The sequence below is a fragment of the Amblyomma maculatum genome, unplaced genomic scaffold (assembly GCF_055883805.1).
Source record: "Amblyomma maculatum isolate TAMU_Amacu unplaced genomic scaffold, ASM5588380v1 scaffold_18, whole genome shotgun sequence".
Classification (NCBI taxonomy): domain Eukaryota; kingdom Metazoa; phylum Arthropoda; class Arachnida; order Ixodida; family Ixodidae; genus Amblyomma; species Amblyomma maculatum.
This window is the reverse complement of record NW_028146743.1, coordinates 8,122,607-8,134,808: the sequence shown is the minus strand read 5'-3', so window position 1 is coordinate 8,134,808 and position 12,202 is coordinate 8,122,607. Positions and strand designations below refer to the sequence as shown.

Below are 12,202 nucleotides of genomic sequence, written 5' to 3'. Positions count from 1 at the left end.
CTGCCACCCTCTCGTTAATACTATAGAATTCATCTATATTACCCGCTATGTACTCATTGACAAATAAACCTACTCCTAGTTGTCGACTCTCCGGTAAGCCTCGATAACACAGCACATGCCAATCCTTCAGTACAGTATATGCCTCATTCGACCTCCAAACCTCACTAAGTCCTATGACATTCCGATTCATACCCTCTAGTTCCTCTAACAGCACTGCTAAACTAGCTTCACTAGCTATGGTTCTAGCGTTAAACGGCGGTGGCGTAGCGGTAGAACATCCACCTCGATGCAAGGGGACCGGGGCTCAAATACCGGTGCCACGCAGTTCTCCAGCGGATTAAAAAAAAAAAAAAAATCCGCGTGTCGATCGAATTGCGTAAACAGGTTTGGGGTGCGACGTGATGCCGGTGAACACCTCTGGCAACGCACTCTCTCACCAGAACAGGATTTGACCACCCTGGTGCAGTAATTGGCCACAACCTCTCATGATAAGCTCCATAAAACCCTGGCCCTCAGTCACCAGCGGCTGCGGAACAACTGACAACGGCGGCGGTCAGACCTGTGACGCAGCAGGGGGTGCTAAAAATTCCTGGCTCCGCTGGACAGGCCGCCATTGGAAACTGACCCTGGCAAAGCGATATATATTTATTTTAGTTTATGGACTTCGTTTTAACCGCAGGACTACTGAATGTCTATGTAAAGGTTGAGCCTCGAAAAAAATGGAGACACTGATTGCCGTTGACTGTAAAAATTTCATTCAGATATCGTAGTCGAATAGCATGATGTCGCTTGCTCAGATGTTTTTCAGTTGAAAGGGTCTTGACAAAATGATTGCGCAACAGATTGTAATGAATACTTTCAAAGAAAAACTACATCACTCTCGCCTTTGAAATTAAATTTGAACGCCGCTCATTTTCTGAACACAGGTTTCATGTCTGTAAAGTCGCAAATTAGTAACTATCGCAATTTTATGTTCCACGCAATTTATTCGCTTTCATGGAAATTTTCTCTCCATATTTGGCCAGTTTTGACACTCTGCCCTTTCAACTTTCCACGTGACTTTCTCCCTTCTCTTCGCACAGTTAGAAGCGTGTTTCGGGCGCAACAAGATGCGCCAAATACATTGCTAAGTTGTGGTTTCTTGACCACTCGCTTTGAGCGATGCTCGTAACATAAGCAGACATTCTTCTGTTTTCTCGAAGTCTCGCTTCAGATTTTTTTTTAATGCGAAAGCATTACTTCGCTATGCTCACAGATTTCTGTCCGCAAAATCGTGTCCGCAGCAGTTGTGAGTAATTGAGAAGCGGTAGAGGTTAACGAGTGGTGTCAATCGATAGAGGGTGACGTAATGTTGTTCCAAAAAAATAATTGAGTCGACAAGTTTTTTAGGTAATCAATTAGAGGGAAATAATGTAAAAGTGAAGGCGAAAATGGTCTGATTAGCAAATGGCTTGACGCCACATTTTAATGTATCAAATACTATAATGATAATAACGTCAGCCACTCCGGGTGACGTCAGGATGTATGAAATACTAAATAGGTAATTAAATCAATCAATTAAGGTGACGTCAAGAATTTGACGCCACACAACCTGAAGTCGAGCCAAAAAAGGGCATAGGAAGGGATTGGCGCGCAATTTGAAAGTACCAGAGACTAAAATAGTTAATTAAGCCAGTCAATCAGGGTGACGTCAAGAATGTGACGTCACACAACAGGACGTAGAGCCGAAAAGGGCACAGGAAGGGATTGGCATGCAATTTGAAAGTACCAAAGGCTTAAATGGGTAAACAAGAAGTGAATTAAGCAACTAGAAGCAACCAGAAGCAACCAACAGCAGCATCCGTGTCGTCGCATTACTCTAGTGCAGATTCTGTAGTGCTCTTTAATTTTTTTAAATTACTTAGGAAACGACGAGAGTGCTGAGCTAGAGCTGGCAGTTATTTTGGAATTAAATGATGTTTCTCCAAACCTTTCCTGTACAGGTTTACTCGAAGCGTACTGGGTTTATTGCGCCGAAAAGCCGTTCGCCGTACCCTTGACTTAAGGGGAGCTTTCAAGGACGAGTCCTAATATTGCCGTAGGAAAGATCTCAGTGGGGTATTCATGCGCTAGACACTGGAAGTCCCCACCTGATATGTTTGTTACCTGACACCGACACCGCACTATACCAAGACGACGACACTGGTATCAGGTTTGCAACCACTGCATTCTATACAAGGAGGGCTCTAAACTACGCGTCCCTTACTACAGTGGTCGTAGGTCCTGGTCCGCAACCGAACTTGAGTCAACAGCCATTGACGGGGCACTTCACCTCGGCAGCAAAGAAATCGGCTGTAGCATTCACATCTACACCGACCATGAAGAGGCTTTGAGCGCTCGCTTTTACAAAACCTCATTACACCGCATCAAACAGCGCTGCTGCTACAGGCAAAATACCTCCCAAGTCTCTTTAAGTATTCCTTGGACACATGTAAAAAACGGAATGAGAAGGGATGCCCACGATGACGCTGGCGTGCAGCTAGATGAAGACCACCGGCATTGTCTTGACGGGCACCCATCCAACTCGGACCACTTTGCTGCTCTCCCGTCTCTCTCGTCATATCTGATTCTGTCATCACACGCCTTAAACATAAGCGGAAGAGCCTTTGTGTGACCTTGTTCCTGACAATAATCCTCAGATTCCTTCTGGCCTCTCTCTACCAGCCCAATTTCTCGCTCACAAGGCGCGAGCCGATGCAGCGTACACATCGGATCCACCCTGAGTCGATGGCGCCGAACCATGAACGGCTTCCCCAACGGCCCTGATGATTCGGTTGATTCGCACCATCTTGTCTAGGCTTGTCCTGGCACGGCAAGGCTCCTCATCCACTACATTCGCCCACTGCATCCAGGCATAAGAAGACTGGACGGCCCCCAGTACAGAAGCCAAGTGGACATTTAGTGCCCTGCTAGACTTCATTTCGGAATGCGGTACCCTAACCCTCATCTAACCCAACTACTTCCCCTTATGCCTCATGTCATCCCCGTGTGTAAAGGTTTATGAATTAAGGAATGAATTTGCCAAGGTAAGTCGCCTTCGCGTTCTAGTGCATCATCAAACTGCGCTTCTACTTCAAGGACGAGTAAAAAAAAAAAAAAAATTCCGGTGAAAAAGTGAATGCGTTGTATGGAGTGTATATGATATATGTAATAAGTGTTGGTGGATTGATTGGGGTTTGATACTGGTGTGGATTGATTGACTGATTGAATTGGTCGGTTTGGTGGGTTGATTTAGGCGGTGCAACTTTCCGAAGTGGGTCTGGCTATGAGGGACACCGTTGTGGGCACTCCGGAAATTTCAACTAGCTAGGTCATGCACGACATCGCAGAACCCACGGGCGCCTTATTTTTCGCTTTCATCGGAAAGCTTCCGCCGCGGCCAGGATTCGATTCTTCGTCTTGACTGAATAATTAATGCTTAGTGATTAGTAAGTGAAACTAGCAATCTCGTGTGTGCAGATGTCACTGAGTTTGAAAACGTGTGATGACCTGTGGCTGGTACTAGTACGTCGGCGGTGTCGGACATTATTCCAGATAAGTGTAATAGTGTGGGGGCTTCGTTTCAGGTGTATGATGCGCAACGACCAGGAAGAATTCGTAAGTCGGGATTCGTATACCATTCGGTATGAGGTAGCTAGGCGGTTAAGTGAAGGCAGGATGCCAAGGTACTAGCATTAGAAACAAAACTGAAGTGCCTTAAGTGTGCGGAAGAAACCGAGATTGAACGCCAGCAAGCTGCTGACAATCGTAAAGGCAGGGCTGAAGTTGTGTTGGTCCGTAAAGCCAAAGATACCGTGCTGAAAAGTCAACGTAAAAGGTTTTGATTAAGTAGCATCTTAGTAGCAAGAGGTGAGGCGATGAGCGAGTACGCTATCGCGTTTACTCTTAAGGTAAAGTTTATTCATTCTCTTATTTTTTTATTCAGATCTACTTCTATTTTTACACTAGTCGGCGCACTTGGATGATCCCAGAACAACTGGCCTTGGTAACTGTGGAACCAGCCATTCCAGACTATTCGTACTACTCGAAATGTTGTTTACCCTATCTTCTTGAGTAGTGTTTCTAAAAACCAAGAGAGCGCTTAAAGAATAGTATTTAGCATCCTGTTATTACTATGTAATTATACATTATTCGCTCTATATTGTATGGGCAAGAGTAAGCACATTCAATTGTTTTCATTTTTTTTTATGCACGACGGACGGGGCGTATACTACAGCGACAAAGAAAAGCGTAGAGAACATCAACTGCTGTTTCAGGGAAAACTTTCAAAAATCTAACAAGGAGTTCAAAAGAGAGAGAAAAATGCGTTTTAGAAACAAACTCCAAGCGGTGGCGAAAGTTATTGACGGCGAAACTGTTCTAATTACGTAGATAAATAGGTAAACAGTACTAGCAAACATTTTTTGAACACTTTAGGTGGTTAATTAGTCCCAGTGGTCATTTCGAAGCCGTGGCCAAGACGTTTATAAATTGGTTTTAAGGAAAGAAAGGGCGCAGTGTATGTCACACTTCTCAGTGCCCACTCGCAGCGCAACGTAAAGAAAGCGAGCAAGGTGGCAGTGAAAAAAGAAAGAGGTCTCGCAGTAGAGGACTACAGATTACTTTCTACCATCTGGGGATGTTTAACATGCACTGACATCGCAAAACACACGGACGCTTTTGCGTTTCATCTCCATCAAAACATGGTTGGCTCTGAATCTGGGTACTCTGGTTCAGCAACCGAACGTCTTGCCCACTGAGCCACTGCCGCGGGTAAGAGTAAGACGATGCAATGACATTTTTTGAAAAAACTTGATTTTTAAAGCCTGGCAGCGCGGGAAATCTGGCGCTTTTTTCCGCACAAAACCGAAACTGCGCTTGGGATGCGTAAGCACCTTTGTGAAAACGGCGCGTTCGCGGCTACGATTACGGCGCCTGTTTAGGGCTGGCTTCTCTTTTGTTTCATGACTTTATTACCTTTATCAAAAAGGACGACCTCGCAGTTTACAATGACAGTATTTTTCCTTGAAATAAGCGTGAATTCAAACCATGCCCCTCCTGTGACACAATAGCGGATGCAGTTTAAACAGAACGCCGCAGTAACTACATCCCTCACCCACAATTCTCACCCAGCTTCATGCGCGTCTAATACGCTCAGTTTCAGTTTTGTGCAGGAAAAGCGCTGGATTTCATCATGGTGTCGCACTTTAGAAACTGAGTCTTTCATCGGCTCTATAACTGATATGGCATCATCTATTTAGGGTCAGAACTCCCGATGCACTAAACCCAGAACTGGGTTAATGATAAATAATATTGGTGAGCTGCTTAATCACAATAGTTTTTATAGTACATTGTGTTTACCGCGTCTGAGAGTTTGTGTGAGAAATATGCTTATTTTGTTTTCATTTTGTAATGCAAGCCGGGTATTTTAGGGCTTTATTTTTTTACGGAGTCCTTTGATAAGACCATTACATTAGATAATTTGTGTTCTCTTTAGGGGAATTTATTGCAAATGATCTGATTTGCGAACAGTAGCAAAATCTTATGCAAGCAGAATTTATATTCCTGCATTAAATAGAGTTCACGTACATTTATTGAAATTGAGACTATTTGCAAGATCGAGTACTGAGTTACCCCACATAGTTGATGACAGTGATACGCAAGAAATTCTCCTTTTTCTCCCGTGATTCATAAAACAACGAAGGGAGAGGGTAATGTATAGTGAATGTAGTACATTCGCAGTGAAAAGCAATGATCAGTGCCTCTCACATCGTGTACCAGCATGTTTTGAGTGTAACACGCGAATATCCTCGAAGGTGTAGTAACAATCGTAATTATAAGCCCTTCGTTCAGCACCTTGCCACGGACGGCATCGGTAGTCTTCATGGCCTCCATGACAGCAAGGGCTGCACCAACCGTGCTCTCGGCGATTAGGTTGTGTCCGCAGGCGTGGCCAATATTTGGCAGGGCGTCGTACTCTGCCATGATGGCGACTGTAGGTCCTGAAGAAATGAACAATGTGATCACGGTTTGTGCAGTCCGTAACTTAAGTGCCTCCGCAAAAGAAAACGAGTGTACGTGGCCGGTTCTCAGAGCGCAGCGTTTGTCTGCAGCAACCATCTTGGACGCAAAGAAGGCTACCAAGAGTAAGATAACCACGCTGCCTTGTACTAAAATCCACTCTGCTGCTGAAAGCAACAACCATACAGGATCCGAACTCCACAGCCCCACCGGAAACGTAAGAGGCTGAGTACAGCCGGCCAAATCTTTAACAGTAACACGTGACTGTCGACTGCCAGGTGTAGCGGCGCCGAGCTGAAACAAGCAAAACTAAGGAGAGGGAACAAACGTTCGGGTGCATTCATGTTGGTCGAGCGAGTGTCGTCTGCTTGACTGTTCTGCTCCGTCGGAAGCAACCCCTAGAATCAAGTTTCATGTGCTAGTCCTGAGAGCGCTTGTTCTTTCTGCTCTGGACTTGTGGCTTTGATTGGCGCAAAGCTGCAACGTTTCAAGTAGTACACTTGTCCCCAGTTCCATTTTCGGGTGCTGCCTTAAGGAGGTTTCTTTTGAAATTAATGTTTTTGCGGATATTTCCTGTTCTCGACAATTATTTGTTCCGCAACTAATGAGTGCGAATAGTTATTGTGCATTCTAGGTTGTTTATTGCAAATATGTGTTCACCATTACAGATATTATCCGCGCTATTTGCGATGGATGAAAACGAATAGCGGCAACTTCTTGGGGCGCCGACGCATATACCAGTCGATTGTGACGCGACAGCTTCACACTTATCAGAACAGTCTAGCAGACGAAGCTCACTGCAGCAGCACGAATTGTGGCAATGTCCTTGCCCTCGGTTTCCATGTCCTACGCTTTCCGGCGCATCAGCTTCAGGAAGTCGACGGTCGATCGGTACTGTTAAATAATTGGATGAGTGGCAACACGCGTGTCGTGACAAGGTATCTTCCAGCACTTGTTTTATATCGTCTTTGCACTATTAGGATTACTGTGAGACCCTCTGCACCGCATATATTGCGGACACTTTAGATAAAAGCTACATGTGCTCGTGTCGGTGAAGTTTCAGTAGTTGTGTGCGCGCAAGACCACTGGTCTGTGCCTATATGTCTATTTATTCACACGCAAAAAACAAACAATCGTTTTGTGCAAAACACAACCTTGCGCATCTGTATTTACAACACATAACGGAAAAGGCTGTAACGGGCCCGGCAAACATTTCAGCATATGCAGGTGCTTGCGCTCGAAGCATGCTGTCTATCTTTACAAATCGTATTCTGTGGCAAACGGCTGAAGAAAGGCGGGAACCACAAGAACGAACATATTTTCAGTGGGAGGGGGAAAGTGTTTCTCTCCAACTTCAATGCTGCCCCAACATATATGGTCGGCTCACAAGAAGCAGCGCGGCCTGGCAACGACTGCACGTCGTACGCATGATATGCCGAATAAGGGAAATGTTTTAACTCTCGTAGCGCTGCTGGGTCAACGTCGTTCGCACCATTATGAAGCCTAGACACGTTCTCCTCGTACTTGGAAAAATGGAATATGAGTAGAATAAAGGCGGCAGGACAAGAAAGAAAAGTTGCGCGAGTGATTGGATTAACGTCGGAGGCGCAGGTTCGTGAGTGTTCGCGAGGCATCGGCATAAAGCGGGCAAAAAACGTCTTTTTTTTTTTTTTCAGATTCGCTTGTGCATATAAACTCGGTATGCAAGTGCTCCGCTCCTCCAATGTGAACGGTTCACATTTTCCAGGCCACTCCGGAATAAGAGTGGAAAACGAAAGCTGTACAATACAAGAGCTTTTTCAGCGGAATGTTTTGGAGTCATCCACACGCAACGGTGCGCCGGGCACAACATACCTCGCATAAGAAACCGATTGCCAAATGAAGAAGTTTTGGAGTAATGAGTCAAGTATACGGAGACACAAGGAACCGACGTACCAGTCGCCCTTTTGGGGTGTATTGAGTTGAATCAGGGCAAAGATGAGGACGTTTCTTAAAGGAGCCGAATCCATTAGAGTCTGATTAAAACGAAAAAGCACCTTATTTGCATGCACCATAGCACTACCCAGGCTGTTATATAATAAAATATAAACCAAATCTAGACTATCATCTACTCAAAACTACTCAAATAGTTTGCTCAATATCAATGCGTAAACGTTAGATGTGCGCTTTTCGCTGGGAAGTGGGCTTGACACAAGCCTCGGCGGCAATGGCAACATGCTATTGATGCTAGGGCATCTCTCGTTTCGTGCTGCAGGTTGCTGCAGTTCTGCTGCGAGCCGAGCCATTGGCATGTGGCTTTTCTTTACCGCACCACGCAGTAATGAAAACCTGGGGGCGTATCCAATGCCATCGACACGTACCAGTGACATTCGCTTCGTGGAAGATCCGTGCGCACCAACCGTCATCACGCACGCCTTTGCGTGCTACGGTTACGTCCGAGGTTCCCTGTTATAAAAGGACACACCGCTCCGAGCCTCACCAGTGCCTCATGACAAAAGGCACGATGGCAAGATGCTAAGTAATCCTTTCTATTTCGAGCTGCAGGGTAGTAAGCACTTACCTGCTAAATGCTGTCGACGCGATAACCGCAGTCATTGATGAATGTTCTCAATTATGTCATCTCTATGCCAAGGGGCCTACCAGTGTGTGCCGATGCAGAGTGAAAAGAAATATCTCAAAATTGCTGGAGTGCCAGGAAAAATTAACCTCAGCTTGAAATGCTTTGAAGAAGCCTCAAAATGACTTTGAGAAGAACCTCTTAGCACTGACCAGAATGCTTTGAAGCCGTGCGAAAATGATGGAGGGAGCTATTGTGAGGTTTGATGGACATTAATCTGCGCTTTTTATCAAAGTCAACAATTTAGGAAATAGAAGTCGAAGAAACAATTTATATACGAGTTAGCTGAAGAAGGCGAAGAAATTGCAGCTGAAGTTAAAAGTAATGACTGAGGCTTTTCAGGAGAAATTGAAATGAACTGCCCTGGCATGGAAAGCCTCAAATCTGAAGATAACGAACGTCCTGAAGTGCTGAAATATTTAGGTTATCGAGGAGAAGTGTGAGCAACGAAATCAGCCTATAAGCTAAAGTGGCCTTAAATATCAATTCCCGAAGACTTTGCTGCCAGAACGCAGGGAGATACGAGAGGGCATGTGCAAGGGTGCTCGCGAATAAAATGCTAATGAATTTTTCCGTAGTGCAATGTACGGCTGGGATGAAGTCAAAAAGTGCCTATTTTAAACTGACCAATAAAATTAGCTGACACAAGAGCACAGACTTAAATCACTAAAAACACTGAAAACCATTTGTAGAAGCATCATAAACAAAATTAGTGAGTTGTAAGGAATTTTGCTGTGAAAAGGTGCAGATATCACGGATTAAACGATGCCATTCACGAAACTGGATTTAAGCCGCCTCATTGCAGTGTATTTTTGAAAGAACGTGGTGGCAAAGGTGAAGTTGCCGTAATCTTTAATTTTTTTTTTAATGTATTAAACAGGCCTGAAGGGACTAATACTGAATGCATTTTTTGTAAGGCATATAATGATGTGTGGCATATTGCAGGAGCTTTATATAGTGCGTCTGAATTGCCAGTCAGTGCCATATTAGATGCCCTAAATAAAGATATGAAAACTTTTATTAGATAAGATGTTCGTGTTATACAGAATGAGACTTCAATTTAACGGATATTGATTGGTCGACGCTCGTACTAAAAACATAGTGACAAATAAAGTGAGGCCATGCTCGATATAGCTTTCACATATGACTTGATGCAAACTGCACAGCACCCCCCTCGAATACAAGGGAGTTCAAAGTCCGTATTGGAACTTTTTTTCTTGTTTCTGAAGCAATGTGAGTTAAAATTAAGTGTGTAGAGGTACCGGACATTTCTGATCCCCTGCCGTTCTGCAGACCTTTTCCGGCATGTCTGTTGCTAAAATTGCTTTAAAATTCATTTCAGAAACTTAGCTAGAGCAGGCAATGTTTCCATCATCGTTTTTCTTAAGTTTTGACATACTTTGTAATAAAACTGGCAATGTTCACGAAGTTTGGGAGTAGTTGAAGGCCATGGCATATGAATGTGTTGAATTCCACGTGCCAGTTATTGCTAAAAGACAGCAAAAAACCCATCTCCCTGGTGACACTGCGGCTAAAGAAAAAAAAACTATGTCTGGGACTGATGTTAGTAAAAAAAAAAAGCAAATTATCCTTCCCTGGAATTATAACCAAAATTATTTTTTTTTTCATTCTGAGCTCGAAGAGTAAACGAGCATTGATAAGCAGCGTTACTTCCAAGAATCGTAGCCCAAATTTCTATCAGAGTCTCCCTAGAAATACTGGTGTTTGGTTTCCCCAACCTCAAGGATCAATGATGAGATTGAAATTAAAGATGCAGAAATAGTATCTCAGTGATTCTGCTCAGTGATGCAGAAACAGTATCTAATGCCTTTAATGAACATTTTAAGTTTGCAGTTTTGAACGATAATGATAGCTTTCCAAAATCTGAAGCATCACTGCCACCTTTGGAGGACCTAGCAAACAGCTAGCACGATACTTAAATACGCTGCTTAACCTCAATGTAAAGCAATCACCTGGACCGGACAACAGACAAAATGTCTTCATAAAAAGGCACGCCAAATGGCCATCTAAACATTTTTTTGTTTCTTTAGTAAGGTTCTTATGTGAAGGTTAAATTCTGTGAGTCTGGGAGACTGAGTGAAACTACTTCATAAATGTGCAGACAACCGGTTGACCGACAGCTACCGCCCAATTTCTCTCACATCGACAGTTGAGAACTATTTGCAAACATAATTAACGATCACAAATCAAACTTCCTCGAAGCTAACAATGTTATCACTTAATAGCAGCAAGGGTTCAGGAGAGGCTACTCAACTTGCACACAACTAGTCGAAACTATACATGACTTTGCCTCATCGATAACAATTCAACGCGCAGATTGACGCATTATTTATACATTTATTGAAAGCTTTTGACAGGATCAGTCAAGAAGGAGAAATTCTTAAATTAAAGACAATACACCATAACAAAAAAATTAGTGAAATAGACTTCAGCCTACCTTTAAAATAGAGAACAATTGTTTGTTATTGACGATCATTATTATGACAGCCTTACAGTTCACTCTGGCGTCCCTCAGCGCTCTGGTATTGAGCTTGTGTAGTTTTTATATGCATTAATAATATCAACGCTAATATTCTTGCAAAAATTAGGCGTTACGCAGATGATTGCGCTATTTATAGTGAAGTAAGAAGTGTTGTGGGATTCGGGCTTGCTGCGGCTGCCCTTTGCGCGGCCGCCGCCCGCTTCCCAGTTGTTCTCCTCGTTCCCTTTCTCCCGCCTGAGGCGGCGGAGAGAGGCTCGGACGACTTGTCATTGTCATTCGGGCCACAGCTCCGCCCTGGTGTCCCAGTGGCTGTTCCCATTGGCGCCTTTTGGCGGGAACACGGCACCGCTTCGACGGCTGCGCTCGCGCGACCGTCTGAGCGGAGCTCAGGGAGAGACCCCTCCGATACATCGCAAGGTGCGTACGCAACTGTTCTTGTCTGCCGGCCTTTGTCCGCGCAGACCAGTGTGTACTCGAGTTCGTCTGCTCCGGGTCGTACCTGAGAGCGAAGCTCGAGCCTGTCGATCGTGACCCAATGATCCGCGACAGGCGTACCTCGCGGTGGTTGCCCACTCTCTCTCAAAGGAACCCTTTGGTCACTGCGAGAGAGAGATCACAGCACGCCCTTGCGTGCTTGCGGCGCGCACTCCGTGTCACTTCGTGCGTGCAGGGGAGCCTTGCTCCTCGCGCACTCCCGGAACACGGTGACTGAATTCTCCTCTCTGCTCCGTCTTTTTGAGAAGCTTCTGAGCGTTGCTTTCTTTTCCGCTGAGGCAAATCAAGTTGTCCCCCATCTCCTCGGGAAGGTTTAACGTTAGATTTACCACGGCTTCCCTCTGCACATAAGGCTTCATAAGATTGCAATGGTAAATGCGCACTTCTTTACGCCTACCGGGGATTTTCACAGCGTAGTTAGTGTTAGAAAGCTTTGCAACGACTGCAGCAGGTCCTTCCCACTGTACTTCGAGCTTATTCTGCTTTGAACCTCTCAGCAACATCACCTGGTCCCCGATACGAAACGTCCTTTGACGGGCTGACTTATC

The 12,202-nt window shown here is 44.7% G+C and overlaps 1 protein-coding gene across 1 annotated transcript in view; it reads right to left on the bottom strand.

Moving 5' to 3' along the window:
* LOC146171835 (xaa-Arg dipeptidase-like) overlaps nucleotides 1-12,202 on the bottom strand; it is a 72,193-nt gene that overhangs the window by 41,967 nt on the left and 18,024 nt on the right. Inside the window, exon 2 of the mRNA XM_084586347.1 lies at nucleotides 5,875-6,020. Within this exon, the coding sequence (XP_084442473.1) occupies nucleotides 5,875-6,020 (146 nt within the window). The remainder of the gene's footprint in view (nucleotides 1-5,874; nucleotides 6,021-12,202) is intronic.